This window comes from Neophocaena asiaeorientalis, unplaced genomic scaffold, assembly GCF_003031525.2.
Source record: "Neophocaena asiaeorientalis asiaeorientalis breed wild unplaced genomic scaffold, Neophocaena_asiaeorientalis_V1.1 scaffold39, whole genome shotgun sequence".
Lineage (NCBI taxonomy): Eukaryota > Metazoa > Chordata > Mammalia > Artiodactyla > Phocoenidae > Neophocaena > Neophocaena asiaeorientalis.
Genome location: NW_020175670.1, coordinates 6,733,726 through 6,756,013, shown reverse-complemented (window position 1 = coordinate 6,756,013; position 22,288 = coordinate 6,733,726). Strand labels below are relative to the sequence as shown.

Genomic DNA, 22,288 nt, shown 5'->3' with positions numbered 1-22,288 from the left:
ATATATCTCCTTAGGCAGTAAGTGCAAAGTTAAAAGCATATCTAGTGTATACAAGACAAGACTTCCAATCTTATCGAGAGCTTATTAAATTTTATAATTTTTACTTGGTTTTTTTTGAATTCAACAACTGTACTTCTGGGAAGGAAGGATTTCCTTAATGGAGAAAGGACAAAATTAAATTGTATCTGCAAAATGACAGTCTTCTACTAGTTTCTCCCTCACTTTAAAAATGCCCAAAGCAGTAACAATCCATTTCCACTACCCCTAGCCACGTGTACAAGCAGTATGACAGAAAATCCCAGAACTGAACAGACCAAGTCAACCACTATGTTTTTCTGTTATAGTTCTTCCCCTACACTCAAGAACTTCCTTAGTATATAAAATATTGTAACTGTCCTTAAGCAATTAACTCAAACAAGATCAATCACTGATATCTGGTATAGACTCAGAAAGGGAAACAATGGTATTGTAGATATTTGCAACCCCTAGCTTAACGCTTTCTCCAGCAATCTCATAAATATTCACAGGTAACAGATGAGCATGAAATCTAGTGAGATCAAGAATTTCTAAGACTATCAGATTAAAAAGACTGTTGGCAAGGGTGTAGGGAAATGGGACCTTTACATACGCAATAGGCAATAGTATTTTTAAATAGTAAATTAAAGAAATCTTTATGGGGGGCAATCTTGCAACATGTATCAAAACCTCACATATGCATACCCATTAGTTGGACCCAGCAATTCCACTTCTTTTTTTAATTTTTTTAAATTTTGGCCGCACCGGGTCTTAGTCGCTGCACGCAGGATCTTCATGGCGGCACACGGGATCTTTAGTTGCAGTATGCATGTGGCATCTAGCTCCTTGACCAGGGATCCAACCTGGGCCCCCTGCATTGGAAGCACAGTCTTACCCACTGGACCACCAGGAAAGTCCCAGCAATTCCACTTCTAACTAACTAGTCTAAAAACAAAACAGGGGGTCTTCCCTGGTGGCGCAGTGGTTAGGAATCCACCTGCCAATGCAGGGCCACGGGTTCGAGCCCTGGTCCCGGAAGATCCCACATGCAGCAGGGCAACTAAGCCCGTGTGCCACAACTAATGAGCCTGCACTCTAGACCCCACGAGCCACAGCTACTGAAGCCCACGGGCTTAGAGCCTGGGCTCTGCAAAAAGAGAAGCCACCGCAATGAGAAGCCCGCGCACCGCAACGAAGACCCAACGCAGCCAAAAATAAATAAGTTAACTAAATAAAATTTAAAATAAATAAATAAAAACAGGGACTTCCATGGTGGTCCAGTGGGTAAGACCCCACGCTTCCACTGCAGGGGGCAAAGGTTCGATCCCTGGTCTGGGAACGAAGATCCCACATGCTGCACACCGAGGCCAAAAAAAAACAAACAAAACAAATGAACACGTACACAAAGATATATGTACAAAAATGCTTATCATGGCATTTGTCCATTCAAAAGTATGGAGGGCTTCCCTGGTGGCGCAGTGGTTGAGAGTCCGCCTGCCAATGCAGGGGACACGGGTTCGTGCCCCGGTCCGGGAAGATCCCACATGCCGCGGAGCGGCTGGGCCTGTGAGCCATGGCCACTGAGCCTGCGCATCCGGAGTCTGTGCTCCGCAACGGGAGAGGCCACAACAGTGAGAGGCCCACGTACCGCAAAAAACAAACAAAAAAATAAAATAAAAAAAATAAAAGTATGGATAACAGACTGCAAGAGGGCAAGAAAAGATGAAGGAAAAATTAAGGGACTAATACAGTTTAGGCAAAAAAGACAGCCTCAACTATGACAGTTGCACCAAAGATAGAGATAAGTGAACATTGTTTATAAAGTGAGAAAACAAATAACCTGAATACCTACTATTATGTTCAACCATGTAATGAATTATGCAGCAACAGAAAATTATAATGCATATCCATATTTACTGACATCAAGATATTCATATGTGTATTAAACGATAAAAGAGATATTACAAGATGTTTAGTGATATATCTAAATCTACCCATCTATATATTTATAGATATGCTTTTAAATTCATGTTCGAAGATCTGAAAAGAATAAAATGTTTTCAACTTTTATCTCTGGATAGGGGATTGTGGGTGATTTTTCATTTCTTTCATCGTATCTTTTTTATCTGTATATTACACTTCTCTTTCTTTTTAACCTACATCTAATATTTTACAACAAATTGACTATCTCCCAGAAACTCTCCGTCCCCTTGGCTTTCTGAGACAGAAGAGGTTTGGCTTTAGTTTCTCCCTCCTCTCCATTTTTCTTTGCTTACTTATTTCATTATTCATTAGCATCTCTGCTTATTCTGTCACTAGCTTCAGGGGCTTCATGGTATCTTTTTATCTAATTTATGATATAATTAGTTTATAATAGTTATCATTATTGAGCATTAAACTCCATGCCAGGTACTCTACCACATTCTTTATAATGCATTATCTTTAGTCAACTAGTTCTCTTATTCCATACATGGATTCCATTTTCCACATTCCTGGCAAATGCAGACTGGGCTTAAATACTTTCAAAATGGAGCGGTGTAATTCAACGTGACCTCCTCTTTCTTTGGTGAACAGCACTACTGTATTCTTTAGAAAAGTTCTTCCTTACATTAAGCCAAAACACTTCCCTGTGAATTCCACCTATTTTCAATTAATCTTTTTTCATCTTCAGTGTTTGAAGACTGCCTTCGTTCTCTTCTTTAGCTCCTCTTCCCTACAAATGGTAAAGTTTCAAACCACTCACCATTTGGGTTATTGGAAAGATTAGATTTTTAAAAATCAAAGTGCCCAGTATAGTACCTCGCCATGTTATAATAAACATTCAATAAACAATAAAGCAGTATTCTCTGGTGAAAACAATACTGAACCAGAAGTCCAGAAAACTAAAATGCTAACCTGACTTCAGCTTTCTATTGTTATTTTAATTAATTATCTGGGATTCGTTGTCCTCTGCAAAATGTTGGACCAGACAAACTCTTTTAAGATTTTCCCTTCTATAATTGTGAAAAATCTGTGGATAGTCACATAGATTTTGTAGCTACTATACTCAATACTGGTGAGAATGTGATAAGTCTGTACTAATATAAACACTAACTATGAAAGTGTAAACTACTGGGTTAGCCAAAACAGTTTGTTTGGGTTTTTCCGTAACATCTTATGAAAAACCTGAACGAACTTTTTGGTCAACCCAACAGTATGACTTCTCTAGAAAGCAACTGGGCAAAATATATCTAGAACCTTAAAGAAGTTCATAACCTTTAGCATAGTAATTCTTAGAGATAATGAGAGGTGCTGACAAACATTTATATACAAATATATTCATCACACTACTAAAAACATTAAAAATATAGGCAACAAAAATAATTAAAAGTGGAAGAGCTATATACATTGTGATCTAGCCATACAATGAATTCATGCAGTCATAAAAAATTAAGCCCAAATTTCAAAGCTCAAAAAAAAATTATGAAAACAGTAAAATTAAGCTGGCAAAAAACCAAAAATGCATCACTTTGTTCTTTAGGTTAGCCTTAAACATCACTCCTAAAAGAGAGCTTCTTTCCATAGCCTTCTCTACTAGAGATCTTTTTACAATGGGTTTAAAGTTAACAATGTCTTCAAGCTACAGATCCCAAAAATATACTACATCTAAACACAGACATAATTTTATAAACATTTTCATAAATACTGAGTAAAAATGTAATTTTCAAGAAAAAATATGGAAATATTCTGCATGAAATTTCAAGTATGTTTTCACTGTACTGAGCAAAAATTGTATACAAGGTCCTTTGTTCTCTATTAACCACAAAATAAATGGTTCTCCAAGTCCCCTTGGAAAACAGGAGCAATTCTAGTGAAATACAGTTATGCAAAAAGGAAACAAAATATTGACTTGCTTGATTTAATGCTTATTTAGTGCCCTGTGATTTGTGAACTTCTCCACAGTCCTTATAGTTACATAGACCTGTAACTATAAGGCTGTGACCATCCTTATGTAAAATAAATATTTTACGATTCTACACAGTGTGTAGACATGAAGCATCCCAAATAAAGTTATGGTTGTTTTTCTTTTTTAACATTTGTTCTTGTTTTCTAATAAGCCTAAATTTGTTCTGCCTTGTCAGAAGCCAAAGGCAAAACTGTGTTCTCTTCTTCGCATTAACTTAAAATAATGATAAATAGATCTAAGTCAAATTTCTGTGACCTAGTTGAAAATCATGGGCAACGGAACACTTAGAACCTCCCCCCAGGATATCTGACTCCTTATAAAAACACCATTTATTTTTATTTATATACAACATAACCTCAAATGTGGTAAGAATCACCACGTAAACTAGCATTATCCAACATACAGCAGAGGAATTGCCTGGAAGAGAAGATTGCTTTGCCACTCTGAGTAAGATACATTCATTTATTTAAAAGGATAACAAATGAAAGAGCAAGAAAATAATGTGCAGCTCTCTAAAAAAATCTAATTCTGAAGTTCCTACTGCTGAGAGTTTGGGATCCTGATTTTTTTCCCTCAGTGTGAAATACACAGAAACCAAATTAATGGAGACCATCCTAGAGAATCTGGTTACAGAGATTAAAAATAATTTATTTTGCAACAAGTCAAAAACTAAAAAGGGAATCTGAGTCTTTAGAGCCTTTTTCTACTAAGTTCCTTTTCAATACTTCCTTGAGTCAAAAATCCAAACTGTCATTTTGGTTGTGGACATAGAGAAAGGTTCATGCATATTCCAAGTCTTCAATAAATATTTGTTAATTAAGTGGTTGGAAAAGAAACTACACATATCATCTTTGCACCGCTTATGGGGTGTGAGAATCGGACATTCTGGGGTGAATTACTGAATGATTTATGTGGTGAATCAGATATATTTCAGTATAATGAAATAAAACTGAGACTGCTCATCCTTAATCAAGAAATTTAGAGATATCATGATTCTTCACTAATAAATCCTCTTAGAATCAAATGGAGTCAGTTATATTTTAAGAATAAAATTACTTAATAATTCATGAGGTCTAGTGAGGTAGCTAAGTAATGATATTTATCATTAAGAGAAAAAAGTACTGGCTTGTGCTGTGATGTTATGTACCATATAGAGTCCTCCCCAGAGCAGGAAGAACAGGCCATGGAAAGTCACAGCTGGTTTCAATTACTAAGAAAACAATGCAGGAGAAGAAAGTGGAACATTTTACTACTTACTCACCTCATTCTTCCATCTCCACTGCATCTCACAGGAAAAGAAAAAGGAGGTTCAGGGTTAGGGGAGGGAGGGCTTAGACAACTAGCCAGAGGTACATTATCCAGAGCTTCTTACAACTCTAAAGCATGAAACAGGCAACAGAAGGAAAACTCGACTGACCGGAAGAGTTAAGGGAGTGGTTCAGCAATGCGATTCACCACTTCCATTCACATTCCACTTCCCCGCACACGAGAGGACATAACAACGCTGGTTTCTATGCTAAGACCAAGTATAAATCACCTGTATATTGTTTTATCAGTGCTTAATGACATTTTCATAACATAATCCTACTTCCTTAGCATTCTCGAATACGATCCTGTATCTCTCATACTTTCAGAAGTACCTGACAACAAAATATGTGTCACCAGAAAACAACAGTCTGTTCATTTTCAAAGATGTTTCAGACACTCAATAATCATTCCAGATACTCTAGTGCTTCATTATTCACTATGTCCTTTTCAGTTCTCCTTCTTCATATGCCACTGATTTTTTTTTCAGGTCTCATAATATGCACTACTGAAAGGGGACTGAAGAGCAAACTAGGGAAAAAAGACTACAAGAAAGCATCTAGCTCTTATAATGATGCTTTAGTCAAAATGAATTTGGGAATGAAATTGCTAAAGGATATCAGTGACCTTGAATCATCATATAAAATGGAAGAAGTCTCTAAAGATTCAAGAGGAGAAATGGAGTCCTAATTGTTGAAAAGAGAAAGGCAGATCCCCAACTACAGAAATATAGAAGGAGAAAGGTTTGGTTACAGTTCTACACAACAATATAAGAGCAGGGCAAAAAGAAAGTATTTACAGATGGCCAACAGTCACATGAAAAGATGTTCAACATGGCTAATTATTAGAGAAATGCAAATCAAAACTACAATGAGATATCACCTCACACCAGTTAGAATGGCCATCATTAAAAAGTCAACAAATAACAAATGCTGAAGAGGGGGTGGAGAAAAGGGAACCCTTCTACACTATTGGTGGGAATGTAAGTTGGTGCAACCACTATGGAAAACAGCACAGAGGTTCCTCAGAAAACTAAAAATAGAACTACCGTATGAACCAGCAATCCCACTACTGGGCATATATCTGGACAAAACTATAATTCAAAAAGGTATGTGCACCCCAGTGTTCACAGCAGCACTATTCACAACAGCCAAGACATGGAAACAACCTAAATGTCCATCGACAGATGAATGGATAAAGATGTGGTACATATACACAATGGAATACTACTCAGCCATAAAAAAGAATGAAATAATGCCATTTGCAGCAACATGGATGCAACTAGAGATTATCATACTAACTGAAGTCAGAAAGAGAAAGACGAATACCATATGATACCACTTACATGTGGAATCTAAAATGACACTAATGAACTCATCTACAAAACAGAAACAGACTCACAGACATAGAGAACAGACTTGTTGTTGCCAAGGGGGAGGGGGGTGAGGGAGGGATGGAGCGGGAGTTTGGGGTTAGCAGATGCAAACTATTATATATAGAATAGATAAACAACAAGGTCCTACTGTATAGCACAGTAAGCTATATTCAGTATCCTGTGATAAACCATAATGGAAAAGAATATGAAAAAGAATGTACATATATGTATAACTGAATTACTTTTCTGTATAGCAGAAATTAACATTCTAAATCAACTATACTTCAATAAAAAATTAAAATAAAAAACAAACAAACAAAAACCAAAAAGAGAGTATTTAACAGAAGCAGACAGAGATTCACTGAGATTAAACTATGCTGGACTGAGCCATCATTTATTCTTTAGGACTAGTAGATGAGATGAATATTAGAAACAGGGATGTCTGGACTGTAACAAAGCATCTACCAAATTGTCTTCCGATAGGCTATGGCAGGGTTTTTAACCTCTGCATTACTGACATCTTGAGCCAAAGAATTGTTGTAGGGGGCTCTCCAGTGCACCGTAGGATGTTTAGTAGCAACTCTGGCCTCTACCAACTAGATGCCGCAGCATCCGCCAGTTGTGATGACCAAAAATAGCACTCCAGATATGCCAGATTTTTTGCTGCAAGGCAAAATCACCCTTGATTAAGAAGCACTGATTTATGGCAAGATGGAGAAATAAAAGATATGTTACAGTGGTTTCTGAGATTCATAACTAATTGCAAAGCTCTTCAGAAGAAACTGAAAAGCTGTATCCAGGATGCTGATATTCGATCACGTCAATTTTGAAAAAGGTTTCTTTACATGTCCCTTAATACTAAACAATTTTACTAATGATTCAGAAAGAAATACACAGATAGGTTTATCAAATTTGTAGAAGATATGAAATCAGATGATATAAAAAATAAGTGGATGAGGGGCATCCAAAGAACTACAGGATTCTTTCACACTGAAGCTTTGTGCAACCTTAGATTGAAAATTGATTCTTTGAGAGTAAGTTTTCTTAAAGCAAGTCAGCTCTGATATAAGGTAGTTTTGAAGATCAAATGAGACAGACAGGAAACATAAGCCATATAATAAATAATGTTATTCCATTCCATGAAGTCAGTATAAAAGTGTTTTGAAAAAAATTTATAATAGTATACAAGACAAAATTTATGTTAACATTATTAAGGTCGAATTCTCCCTGCCTTTCACATGGACACAGAGGTTTCAAGTAAAGTAAGAGATTCCTACACAGATGATACTGTAATTAAGAAAATACAAGGTACGATACAATACTAGGTAGTATTAATCTGGTGTAAGTAAATCTGTGAAAGTTTATAAATTGAATTTTTTAAAGTAGATTTTCCTCTTTCTATAAGTTAGAAAGTAGTGAATAATGCACATGAAATAGCACTACTGATTTCCAAACTTCACATTATTCTCCTTTCTAGTATACACAGTACGTAAATCTCCATGTTAAATCCTACCAAAACCTTTGACGTTTATCTCAAATTTCTCTCTCTCCCAGGAAATGTTTCCTGAACTTCCAAAATAAAAGTTACCTCTCTCATGCCCAAACATCCTTGGAAGATATTTTTATCACTGTTAACTGTTTCCTTGTATTACAATTTTTATGTAAAAGGCTTATCTCCCCAGTAGAGTTTAAGCCCTTGAAGACAGGGCTGAACTTTATTCTCTTATCTATTTCATAGATTGTCCAGTATGCTGTTGGGCACAAACAGTGAACAATCACGTTTGTTTGTTAAATAAATAAATCAGTGAGAATTTAATATTGTTAAATGAAACTATTCAAATGTAAAATTAAAAATAAAAAAAGATGACAGAATCAGAATACAAAACCCTGGAAGCTAACAGGATAAAAACGTAAGAGATTCAGAAAAAAATTTTCAGAAAAAAAATTTAATAAGGATAAACATAAAGTCCCTTTTCTGGACCTGAGAAGCACAAAGTGGAACCCCCTTCTATTCTTCATAATATAGGTGAATAAATTACACCCTTAAAACAAATGCCACTTAACCTCAAGAAATTCTATTCTCTTTTAAGTGATAATATTCTTCATTGGGAATTGTCCACTTATTGATGGTTAAATATGTTCTATTACAATGAAGCATAAATATGTTCACATCAATAATCTAATATCCCAAATAAGAGTATGAGAAAAATTAAATGCATACTATTAAAATTTACTATGCAGAACTTTAAAAGAATGAGATAGGAATCTTTCTGTATTGAAAGAGAGAGAGGCTGAGGGGTGGGGAGGGAGGGAGGGGAGAAAAGGAGAGAAGGAAGGAGGAAGGGAAGGAAACATTAAGTTATGAAAAAGCAAGCTGCAGAAATGTTACAAGATGCCACTCTCAAATATGTGTATATATGTAAATATACATGTGTGTATATATATATTTTTTAAATTATATAGCTATGTAGGGCAAAAGAGATGGATGAAGGAATGGAACATTTTTTATCTGAATTGTTTCCTTTTCAGTGAGAATGTGTTACTTAGGTAATTCTGAATAATATTAATCTAAATACTCATCCTCAAAAATCTAAACTTAGTTTCTTTTATAGTCTTATAAAGACTATAAATATTAATAGTATTAATTTTTTAATATTGATTTTAAATCCATATTAATTTTTGAACAAGTATAATGAAAGAAATATAATACACAGTTCTTAGGTTTCCTCTCACTTCAAGGAAATTCTCTGTCTCAGCCACACTGGGTTTCCCTGAAAATATCTAAGAGAAGTTCTCTATCCTATACAGAAATCTATTCCTATTTATCTGGTACACAAAGCTATATGTCACTAAACATTAGCACACACATTCCCCAATAATATTTTCTGCTGCTATTTTCCCAAGTCACAAGTCACTGATATTACATGGTAACCAGGAGAACACCACATTCCCAATTTTTTCCCACTTAATGTCTCCAAAATAATTATAACTTCAAGAACACTATCAGCCTATGGAATTTATATGCTCAATAAAAATTACCAGTCATAACAACCCACAGAATGGGAGAAAATATTTGTAAATGAAGCAACGAACAAGGGATTAATCTCCAAAATATACAAACAGCTCCTGTTTGGACATCTTTTAATACAATATTAAAAAAAAAAACAAACAGCTCAATCAGAACATCCGCAGAAGATCTAAATAGACATTTCTCCAAAGAAGACATAAAGGGGGCCAAAAATCACATGAAAAGATGCTCAACATCACTAATTACTAGAGAAATGCAAATCAAAACAACGAGGTACCACCTCACACCAGTCAGAATGGCCATCATTAAAACGGCTACAGGGCTTCCCTGGTGGCGCAGTGGTTGAGAGTCCGCCTGCCGATGCAGGGGACATGGGTTCATGCCCCGGTCTGGGAAGATCCCACATGCCATGGAGCAGCTGGGCCCGTGAGCCATGGCCGCTGAGCCTGCACGTCCGGAGCCTGTGCTCCGCAACAGGAGGGGCCACAGCAGTGAGAGGCCTGCGTACCGCAAAAAAAAAAAAAAAAGTCTACAAATAACAAATGCTGAAGAGGGGGTAGAGAGATGGAGAAAGTGTGGAGAAAAGGAAACCCTCCTACACTGTTGGTGGGAATGTAAACTGGTACAACTGGAGAAAAGGAAACCCTCCTACACTGTTGGTGGGAATGTAAACTGGTACAACCATTATGGAGAACAGTAAGGAGGTTCCTTTAAAAATTACATATAAAACTACCATATTATCTTGCAATCCCACTCCTGGGCATACATCTGGAGAAAACCATAATTTGAAAAGCTGCATGCACCCCAATGTTCATTGCAGCATTATTTACAATAGCCAAGACATGGAAGCAACCTAAATGTCCATTGACAGAGGAGTGGATAAAAAGATGTGGTACATATATATATGATGGAATACTACGCAGCCATAAAAAAGAATGAAATAATGCCATTTGCCACAACACGGATGGACCCAGAGATTGTCATACTAAGTGAAGTAAGTCAGACAAAGACAAATATCACATGATATTGCTTATATGTGGAATCCAAAAAAATGGTACAGATGAACTTATTTACAAAACAGAAAAAGAGTCACAGATGTAGAAAACAAACTTATGGTTACCCAGGGGGGAAGTGGGGAGGGGATAAATTGGGAGATTGGGATTGACATATACAAACTACTATGTATAAAAGAGATAACTAATAAGGACCTACTGTTATAGCACAGGGAACTAGACTCAATATTCTGTTATGACCTGTATGGGAAAAGAATCTAAAAATGAGTGGAGACATATATATATGCGCATATATTCACTTTGCTGTACACGTGAAACTAACACAACATTGTAAATCAACTATACACCAATAAAATTTTTTTTTAAATTACCCGTCATAAACAATTCTCATTATTGGGAAAACCCCCACCATTTTCAACCAAACACAAGCAGCCCCTGATGAAACTGCATAATAAAAGGTCACCTGTGTCAAACAAAACTCAAGGTCTCTCACTTCATTAAACAACTAAAAGTAAACATATTTACCCAGTACAACAAGTATTTGGATTTTTACCAACCTACAAGAACATTTTACTACAGTCAATGGTTAGCTATGAAGATATGTATAAGCAATTTTTTTCCTTTTCCTGTAATATGAGAAACTAATGTAGTTAAAGTACTTTAAAAATCAATAAGGGACTTCCCTGGCAGTCCAGTGGTTAAGACTTCACCTTCCAATGCAGGGGGGTGCAGGTTCGATCCCTAGTCGGGGAGCTAAGATCTCACATGCCTCGCGGTCAAAAAACCAAAACATAAAACTGAAGCAATACTGTAACAAATCCAACAAAGACTTTAAAAATAGTCTGCATCAAAAAAAACTTTTAAAAAATCAATACATAATAGAAGACAAATTTAATCAAACAAAGTGATGATGAAAAGTGTGTCATGGAGCTAAATGATAAGCCTAAAGATCTGTATAACAATATAGCCTAAAGAACTGTGTAATAGTACAACCAAAAGCACCTGAAGTAGGTTATTTTCTTTTCTTTTTTAACTTTTTAAATTAATTTTTATTGGAGTATAGTTGCTTAGTAGGTTATTTTCTAAAGTTAGGTTATTTCTAAGACTTCCTTGGTGGTCCAGTGGGTAAGACTCTGCACTCCCAACACAGGGGGCCCAGGTTCAATCCCTGGTCGGGGAACTAGATCCCACATGCATGCCACAACTAAGAAGTCCACAGGCCACAACTAAGAGCCCACATGGAGCAACTAAGACCCAGTACACCCAAAGTAAATAAATAAATAAATATTTTAAAATAAATAAATAAAGTAAGGTTATTTCCTAAGTATGTTTCTCATTGTTTATAAAGCACTGTGCAACAGGAATAAAATGCAAGCCACATTTTTAAAAAGGAAAAAGAAACAGATGAAATTAATTTTAATAATATATTTCACTTATCCTAACATATTCAGATTATTATTTCAACATGTAATCAACGCTAAAAAATTATTAATAAGATAATTTATCCTTTTTTTTGTAGTAAGTCTTTGAAATCTATACTTCACAAGTAAAACATTCTGAATTTGGGCTAATCATATTTCAAGTGCTCAACAGCCACATGTAGTAGTTCCCATACTGGACAAAGAACATCTATAACATAAGTGGGTCAAATACAATTTCTAAATTTCTAAAGCACAGTTATATAATCAAAAAAAGCCCTAAGTATCTAAGCAAAAGCAAATGTCTTTAGCATAATCTTAAAGGCAGATGTAGGTATATGATCAGGTCAAAATATAATAATAACAGTTAATACTTACTGAGCGTTTCAGTAATGTGACAGACACTATTTTAATTGCTTTTCAAGCATTATCTCATTTGATCAAGCACAAAGGCGTCTGATGTAGGTACTAGTAATACCCCATTTTACAAACAAGGAAACTAAGACACAGGGAAGGTAAATGAAGGTTTAACCCAGGCAGGAGGTTTTACTCAAGAGCTCATGGTCTTAAACACTACGCATGCTATGCTGTAAGGAAAAAAAAAAGTTGGTTTATAAAAGATAAAATATGGAATAGTAAAGAAAATTGTTTCTTTTGGAATTAACAGGTTTTTAAAACTGAATCATATCATATAATCCTTTTCCACAAGAAGCTCCAAACTCCAAAAAAAAAAAAAAGTACAATTTTATTACCACAAATATTTTATTTAACCTTATACTGATAAATTGTTGTTGTGGGTTTTTTTTTTTTTTTTGGCCACGTGGCATGTGGGATCTTAGTTCCCCTTACCAAGGATCGAACCCATTCCCCCAGAATTGGAAGCATGAAGTCTTAACCACTGTACCTCCAGGCAAGTCCCAATATACTGATAAATATTTATTTCTACAATATGAATACTTATTCATAACCAGCATTGAAATTTTGTATGTAGTTTTAGCTTAAAAAAAAGAATAAAAGAATTATTTTATGGTCAAGAAATTTCTAGTTAGTTTATTAATTTCAAGAAGCTGCACTTTTCTTTTTGTGAAACTCATTATATTTCTGATTTTATTATGCTAATTTTTTGCAGACTTCTTTTTAACCGTCTCATTCTCTTTTATGATGGGAAGGAAAAGGGCTTTTCTCCCATTCACCTATCATTCCAAGGCATAAAAAAGTATGAGAAGATAAAACAGGCAAAAAAACAGCTAACTTCTTTCCTGTATCTCAAATCCAGGAAAAAGCAGAATACTATGTAATACTGAACATCATATGAGATAGATATACTGTACCCCAAGAATTTTTGCTAAGACAAGATGACAACATTCACTTTCACATGTACATACCCTTGGCAGGGTGATATAAATACTGTCTAATGGTCATAAAAATTTCAGATAAGATGATAGTTAGTTATCTTTTCAGAAAATAACATTCGAAAATACCTGGTCTGAAATAAACAGTCCCGTGTTAAAGAAAACCTATGATCAGAGCTTAAATTGTTTGACCCTTCTGTGTACCTAAAATCACAAGATAACGATAGCCTTGATCCACAGTTGAAGGCCATCGCTGTCTGCACACTAACTTTGACGTTTTCAGGGTGTCACTGGAAAGCTTGATCACACCACCTTCGGTTACATAATAAACCTATCACCATACTGGTTTTAGTATCCCTCCCACATATTCAAAACTTGACAAAGGTGGCCAGATGTAAGAGGGAGCATTTTAATGGAAGAGCGCATTTGCACAACGTGCCTGAACAGATATTTGGCAACAGAACAGAAAGGTTCAAGAGTCAATCTGCCACAGGCCATAATGAAGAAATTTATCTCAGCTTACAGAAAATATGTTGTCACTTAGATTTTCCCTTTGGTCATTTGAACAACTTTATCAAATATGTAAATGTTTCAGAGAGCCTACAAAGCTTCATCTGTGGGCTTCTTTCATTTTTATTTTTTCCTTTTGACAGCCTGTTATTTATGTTTCAGGCACTGGGTCTGGCCCTTTCATATGCATCATCCCATTTTTTCCCAACTAGCCTATTCAATTAGTGTTTCTGCTTTACAGAAAGGGAGACAGACTCACTGCCCTTTAGCCCAGTCACACAGCTGTTAGATGGGAACTAAGGATGTACCCTCCAGGCAGGGCTTCTGACCTTCCAGTCTCAGCTTCCTTCTACAACTCAAGGACTTCTTTCCTGTTTCATTCCCTACTTACGGACCAATTTATCTACCATGAGTACCTTCATACTCTCAAGTAACAGCCCATACATGAAAGCAAATTCCAATAACATTAAAACATTAAAGGTGGGGATTCCCTGGTGGCTCAGTGGTTAAGAATCGGCAGGGGACACAGGTTTGAGCCCTGGTCCGGGAAGATCCCACATGCTGCGGAGCAACTAAGCCTGTGCGCCACAACTACTGAGCCTTTGCTCTAGAGCCCGCGAGCCAAAACTATTGAGCCCATGCCCCACAACTACTGACGCCGCGTGCCTAGAGCCCGTGCTTCGCAACAAGAGAAGCAACTGCAATGAGAAGCCAGCGTACCGCCACAAAGAGTAGCCCCCGCTCGCCGCAACTAGAGAAAGCCCGCATGTAGCAACAAAGACCCAACGCAGTCAAAAATAAAAATAAAATAAATTTTTTTAAATTATATTAAAAAAACCATTAAAGGTTAATTGTATGGTATGTGAATTATATCTCAATAAAGCTGATGTTAAAAAATAAAAAAATTTTACATGTAAGCATGCTAATAACATCAGCTCTCTAATTATCCTAATAGTAAACCATAGATAGCATGGCTGAATGAAGCCCATAGGTAATCCAAAAACCTAACCTATAACTCATCCCCAAAATGTTTATAGATCAGTCCCTAACTATTGCTAACTTTTAAGACTCTCATTACTTCACTCGTAGATTACCATAAATGCCTCAGCCTCCCCAATTATGATTTTTCTATTCTCCTTCCCACCTTAAATACTAGCAATCACTCTTAAATACTATTTTCATCATTCTATATCTGTTCAAAAACTTTAATGGTTCCCTTTTCCCTGCTATGTGGAATTCCTCTGCCTAGCTTTCAAGATCTTCCCTAAACTGGCTTCATCACCTCTCATTATTCCTCATCATGTGGGCAAGCAATCTCTTCAGTGTCCTGCGAATACATCAAGCCTTGTGCTGGATGCTGTGCTTTAAATAATCCCATCTTATTAACCAGACATGTTCTTTCCCTCCATCATGGGCTCATCCATCAAGGGTTAGATCAAATCTTACCCTCTCCATGAAGCCCTCTCCCTGACTATTGTATATTGCAGCCTCAGGCAATTCCTATAGTACTTAGGAGCCTTTAATCATCTTTGTATCCCAGCACCTAGTATCTGGGACAGAAAAGACAATCAATAAATGTCTGTTGAATGTAAGTTGTAACATGCTGTGTCAAAATAATTGTGGTTTTTACCCTGTCTCTTCAAACCAGGTGTATTCACTTCACTAGCAATACAAGTAGCAGAGTGCTAAAAATAATGGTGTCAGAGGTTTTCCTTAAGATGAACAAACTAATGAGGTATCAGATGCTCTCATGGCCCCTTTAAGCAATTTCTATATAGGAACTGATAAAAGAGGTTCTGTGAATTTGAAGATGGTCTCCTCTAGGAGTTAACAATGCTAAAATCTAAATGACTTTATAATGAACCCATCTAAGTGTTTTTTCCTAAGATGACAATATAATTCAGGGTTCCTCACCATAAAAGAATACTATCTATGAAACAATTATTTATACTATGATATCTTAAGATTAGTGTACATTTATAAATGTCTTATTTTCTGACCACTCAAAACAGCTCAAATAAATATAAATACAATAACAATCATTTTTTTTAAAGCCAATGCTAAAATCTTTTGTGTCACCAGAGAATATAAGGAATTTAGGTCACATCTGTGCTAGATTATAAAGCACAAATATGAACAGTCATTATATACTTAGATTGTTATGACTTTAACACCCAAGATAAAAAAACTTACATTAAAAAGTTTTAAAACAACCCAATAATATTTGAATATATGATTCAAGACAGAGCTTCAACATATATGCTTCAATATACAGCACTTAAAAAAAATTCTAAGAACCAATTCCCCTGTAATTGGCCCTTAACTCACAGAAAATGCCAAAGATAATTACAACCTTCCCCTGGTAAATATAATTCAACAAATCAAAAAAGGCAACAGAAATTCAGTTCAAAGTGAAGGAGGTACATTTAGATACCAACGAGAAGCTCAAGAACATAACACACACTGCACTTTTTTCTAAAACAATAAACATATTCGGTACCCTTACCTGTTTCTGAAATGTATGTAACAGGATCCTGGTGTCGAATTTTAGCAGGTTTAGAAGACAGTGGCAATTTTTCTGGTCGCTTTTTGGAGTTTTTTACCTGCACTGTCTCCTCTGATTCTGAATCTAAATGAAAGGAAAATTAAAACTTTGAAAAGAAATAGTATAATATAGTGTGTTTTTAAAGTGGGTTTTTTTGTTTTGTTTGTTTTTTGGCTGTGCCATGCATCTTTCAGGATCTTAGTTCTCCGACCAGGGATCAAACCTGGGCCCACAGCAGTAAAAGCACCAAGTCCTAACCACTGGACCACCACGGAATTCCCTTAAAGTGGTTATTATTAACCAATTCCTCAAGACCCTTTTCAAGGCAAATCTCTTTTATAAATTCTCATAGGTTGCCTTCTATCCAGTGTTAAGCCTTTGTATTACTTTTCTGTTGCTGCTGTGACAAATCACCACAAACTCAGTGGCTTAAAACAACACAAATGGGGAATTCGCCGGCGGTCCAGTGGTTAGGACTCCGTGCTTCCACTGCAGGGGTCACGGGTTCTATCCCTGGTCAGGGAACTAAGATCTCGCATGCCGCATGAAGCAGCCAAAAAAAACAACAAACCAACACAAATGTATTATCTCACAGTTCTGGAGGTTGGAAATCCAATTTGGGTCTCACTGGGCTAAAATCAAGCATCAGGATGGCTGTGATCCTTTCTGGATACTATAGGGAAGAATCCATTTCCTCACCTTTCTAGTTTCTAGTGACTGCTAACATTCCTTAGCTCATGGCCCCCACTTCCTCCATCTTCAAAGCCTGCAACATTAGGCAAAGTCCTTCTCATGCTGCCATCTCTCTAATTCTCTAACCTTCTTCCATAGTCCATCTCTCTCTAAATCTCTTCTTCTGCCTTCCTCTTCTTTGTGACCACATTGGGCCCATCCAGATAATCTCCCTACGTTAAGGTCATCTGATTATCAACCTTAATGTCACCTACAATTTTAATTCCCTTTTGCCACGTAACCTAACATATACACAGGTTCTAGTAACTAGGGTGTGGACATCTTTGGGGGCCATTATTCTGTCTACCACAATCTAGTCACCCAGAGCACTTAAATATAAATCAAGACAAAGTATAAATACCTAGTATACGTCTGGTATACAATAGAGGAGTTTTCGAAACTTCAGTGTCCTTCCTCTTCCTCTCACCATGCATTTTTAAATCCTGTCTCATATTGTTCTAAAATGTATCAAACAATTAAATTTCCACTTTCCCAAAAGATGGAAACTCCTGAGAAATGGTGATATGTACTTATTTCAAATTCTTTACAATTCTATACAGCAGTAAAAGACTCACGATAAACACTCAAGTACTTTTAGAAAATGAGTCAGAATCTTTGCTACCACTGTCAAAATCCTAACAATCTATAAATGCTTCCTTAGGTTACATTTCTAATTTTAAGAATTCATACCAAATAGATCTTATCCAAAAAAAGCAAAACCTAAAACTTCCTGAGTTCTACCATTATTTTAACATATCATAAAAGGCATGCATGAAAGTGTATGTTCCCTATCTTAAAAGGACAGTTGATCCTTGAACATGGGTTTGAATTGCACATGTCTACTTATACACAGATTTTTTTCAATAAATACGTTGGAAAAACTTTTGGAGATTTGCAACAATTTGAAAAAAGAGACAAAGCACGTAGCCTAGAAATATCGAAAAAGTTAATTAAAAAGTATGTTATGAATGCATAAAATATATGTAGATACTAGTCTATCCCTACATAGGTATAAGGTGATCTTTAATATAAAATTAATGTGTTAGTTTTCTGTTTTGTAACTTTGCTTTCAAAGAATTACATTACTATACAGTATGCCTCTCTATAACTGGAGAAACTGCATATCAGCCTATCTATCATCACAGGTGAGTTTTTTTTAATGTAACAATGTTTCCAATACTGTATTATGAATATGACTGTAATACTGTATGCCAAAATTTTATAACAGATTCATTCATTAGTGCATAGGCTAGGCTACCATGAAGCAATTGTATCAACAACACTAGGCTACCATAAAGCAATCACACTGCTGCTTCTTCATTATCAATGCATGAATCGTTATATCTGTAAATAAATACGAACTTCCTTTTCACATTATCTTTTCATTTTTGATGTCTAGCATTAGTAATACATATAACATCTACAGTCTTTTGTATCATATTAGACAATGTTGATATAGGTAGTAAGAGATGATTCATCTTGTAAACAGATGACATAAACTTACGGTATCAAAAATACAGTACAGTACTGTAAAGGTATTTTCTCTGCCTTAAGATCCTCTTAATAACACTTTCTTTTCTCTAGCTTACTTATTGTAAGAATATAGTAAAAATATATATATAACATACAAAATATGTATTAATTGACTTTTTATGTTATTGACAAGGCTTCTGATCAGCAGGCCATTAGTACTTAAGTTTTGCAGGGAGTCAAGTTATATGCAGATTTTCAACTACAAGGGGGATTGAAGCCCCAACCCTTGCATTATTCAAGGGTCAACTGTATATTCAAAGTTTTTAAATTGTGTTTGTTCCTTTTTAACTGCAACAAAAAAGGACCAGATCAAAAGCACAAAAATTATATTTTCGATCTTTGTTTCTAAAGCAACATTTTATGGCACTATTTTTCAAATTCAGTTTCTAAGAACCTCAGCTGAAAGAGAAGTTAATATGAATATTTTAAAAAATAAACATACCATATTCAAAGTAAGTTTCAGACATGCTGTATATACTATCTCCCCTCCCGAACAAAACTTTAATATATTAACATATTTCGGCTCTGATAAATTCTGTAGTGTAACAAAGTTGTTTTCAACTTTACTTGAACATAGAACCCTCTTCTCACAGCACCTGTTAACATCATAGAGAGCTATGTTCTGATGTCTCAGAACATCAGTCTGGGAAACACTGTTCTAACAGATATAAAATAGTTTTTAAACTTGAAAGCTCCTCAAAAGAAATATTACCTGAATCATAGATGATCCTCTTTTTCTTGTTTGGTTGCTTCTGTTTGAAGTCATCTTCTTTACAAGAACGATTTACCTATAAACATCACAGTATAATTAGAACACAGAGAAGACCATATAACTTAGCTGTTTTTTCCTCATTAGATTTGGGCTCAATAGTTCACAACTAGAGGAACGCTGCCCCCCCAGGAAACATTTCTGCTTGTCATAACTGGGGTGAGGGTGTTACTTGCATATAGTGGGTAGACGAGGGATACTACTAAACATCCTGCAATGCACAGGACAACGAAGAATTATCTCCACAATGAAGAATTATCCTGCTCCAAATGTCAGTAATGCCCGAATTAGGCTAAAGAACAGGCCAGACCCATCATCAAAAAGATAAGAGATAACAGATGCTGGTGTGGATGTGGAGAAAAGGGAACCCTCGTGCATCGTTGGTGGGACTGTAATCAGTGCAGCCACTATAGAAAACAGTATGGAGGTTCCTCAAAAAATTTAAAATAGAACTAACTACCATATGACCCAGCAATTCTACTTTTGAGAATATAACCAAAGGAAACAAAACACTAACTTGAAAGGGTATCTGCACCCACATGTGGTAATCACTGCGGTAATCATTTCATAATATATGTAAGTCAAACCATCATGCTGTACACCTCAAACTTATACAGTGGTGTATGTCAATTATTTCTCAATAAAACTTGGGGCGGGGGGAGGAGCAGGGGAGAGAATAAGCCGGATAATAATTGCATCAGATGGCAAAGGCAGGATCGTAGAAAACGCTATATCATTATTCATTTCCACTTTCAACACTAACCTATGTATAACAAAGAGTAAAAGGATATCAGATATTACAAGGCAAGTGCTTCCTGAAAATGAAAAATTGAGACAGAAATAAAAGCTAAGGAGTTGTGGGGCCTATCACTACTCATTGCCTGGTGGAAAACTAAATAAAACCAAGGCAAAGGGTAATTAATATTTATATTTTTTAGTTATATACACATTTCTAACATATTCGTAAGGTATTACTAATATTTTGTATTTTATATTTTATATATTTTATATATTTTGTAGTTATACATCACATTTCTAACACGCTCAAATTTTCCCAAAAAAAAATCAAGAAAGCAGACAGCAAAAAAACTGACTATAATCAATTACAAGGTAGAAATATGTTTCTATCCATTATAATAAAACTTCAAAAACTTAAGCACAAAAAAAAAAAACTTAAGCACAATCAACTAGCTTGGAAGAAAATGAGATGAATAAACCACTGTAATTCAAATATACCACCAGACTAGAGGACAGGGTTAGAAACAATGACAGTAATTCAGAAGTGAGAGAAAGGGGTATCCCAGGAGGGAGAGAGCCACAGAAGGGGTGTTCCAAATTCTGTCAGTAAACTTAGCCCAAATCAGTGGCTGTCTCCTGAACTATATATGCACAGAAAAACTCGAAGCGCCCAGCTAAGGTTAAAAAAAATTGAACAAAGATTTCAGATGCTGCCCATAACAGAGTGGACAAGAGTTTGGAGTTTGAGTTCAGGCAGGTTAACTGCCTGCTAAACTAAAAGAATTAACACTCCTTGGAGGAAATAACAGAATCCAAAGTTCCTACATTGTAAAATTCACACTATGCAAGGTAAATCCAAAATAACCAGATGTACAAAGAAATAGGAAATGTGACCTGTGATGGTTACTTTTATCTGTCAACTTGACTGGGCCACAAGGTGCCCAGATATTTCATCAAACAAGATCAAATAGAATTTGCCTTGCTAGGTTTTAGACTTGCTTGGCACCTGTCACCCCTTCTTTCTTCTGATTTCTCCCTTTTGAAATGGGAATGTGTATTCTATGCCTGTCTTACTATTATATTTTGGAAGCGCATGCTTTGTCTGGTTTCACAGTTCACAGCTGGAGAAGAATTTTGTCTCAGGATGCATCATACCTAAGTCTCACCCATATATGATTTAGATGATATTTAGATAAGCCTTTGGACTTCAGACTTTAGAACTGGTGATGCATTGAATTAAGACTTTGGGGGGCTTTAGAATGGAATAAATGTATTTTGCATGCAAAAAGGACATGAATTTTGGGGGACCATTGGCAGATTATGGAATGAAAGCTTGTATCCCCCCAAAATTCATACATTGAATCCCTAACCCCCAGTATGGCTGTGTTTGGAGATGGAGTCTCTAAGGAGGTAATTAAGGTTAAATGAAGTCATAAGGGTAGAGCCCTGATCTGACAAGTTAGTGTCCTTATAAGAAGTGAAACCAGAGAACTCACGTGCATACACTCACTCACTCTGTCTCTCAACCCCTCTCCCCATGTGTTCACACCAAATAAAGGCTATGTGAAGACTCAGCAAGAAGGGAGCCATCTGCAAACCAGAAAGAGAGTTCTCGAGAGAAACTGAATTGACTGGAACCTTAATCATAGACTTCTAGCTTCCAGAACTGTAAGAAAATAAATTCCTGTTGTTTTAAGTCAGCCAGTCTATGGTATTTTATGGTAGCCCAAACTGACTAATACATGACCCACAGACTCAAGATAAAAGGCACTAAACTGAGATGAATCCAGACGTTAGAATTAGTAGGCAATGCTAGAACTGAAAAATACAATACTTAAAACAAAATATTCACTGCATAGGCTTAATAGCAAATTGGAGATGACAGAAGAGTCAAAGAACTTGAGGACAGTAATAGAGAAATTATCCAATCTGAAGTACAGAGGAAAAAAAGAATAAAAATGAATAAGCTGCAATGATCTGTGACGCAATTCCAAAATTCTTTTTTTTTA

The 22,288-nt window shown here is 35.9% G+C and overlaps 1 protein-coding gene across 3 annotated transcripts in view; it reads right to left on the bottom strand.

The window, feature by feature from the left end:
• The window catches only part of RFC1 (replication factor C subunit 1), a 71,170-nt gene that overhangs the window by 36,842 nt on the left and 12,040 nt on the right, over positions 1 to 22,288 (bottom strand). For all 3 annotated transcript variants that reach the window (XM_024731724.1, XM_024731725.1, XM_024731723.1), the window contains exons 3-4: positions 19,485 to 19,560; positions 16,469 to 16,591 (exon numbers count right to left, since the gene is read on the bottom strand). In XM_024731724.1, the coding sequence (XP_024587492.1) occupies positions 16,469 to 16,591; positions 19,485 to 19,560 (199 nt within the window). The remainder of the gene's footprint in view (positions 1 to 16,468; positions 16,592 to 19,484; positions 19,561 to 22,288) is intronic.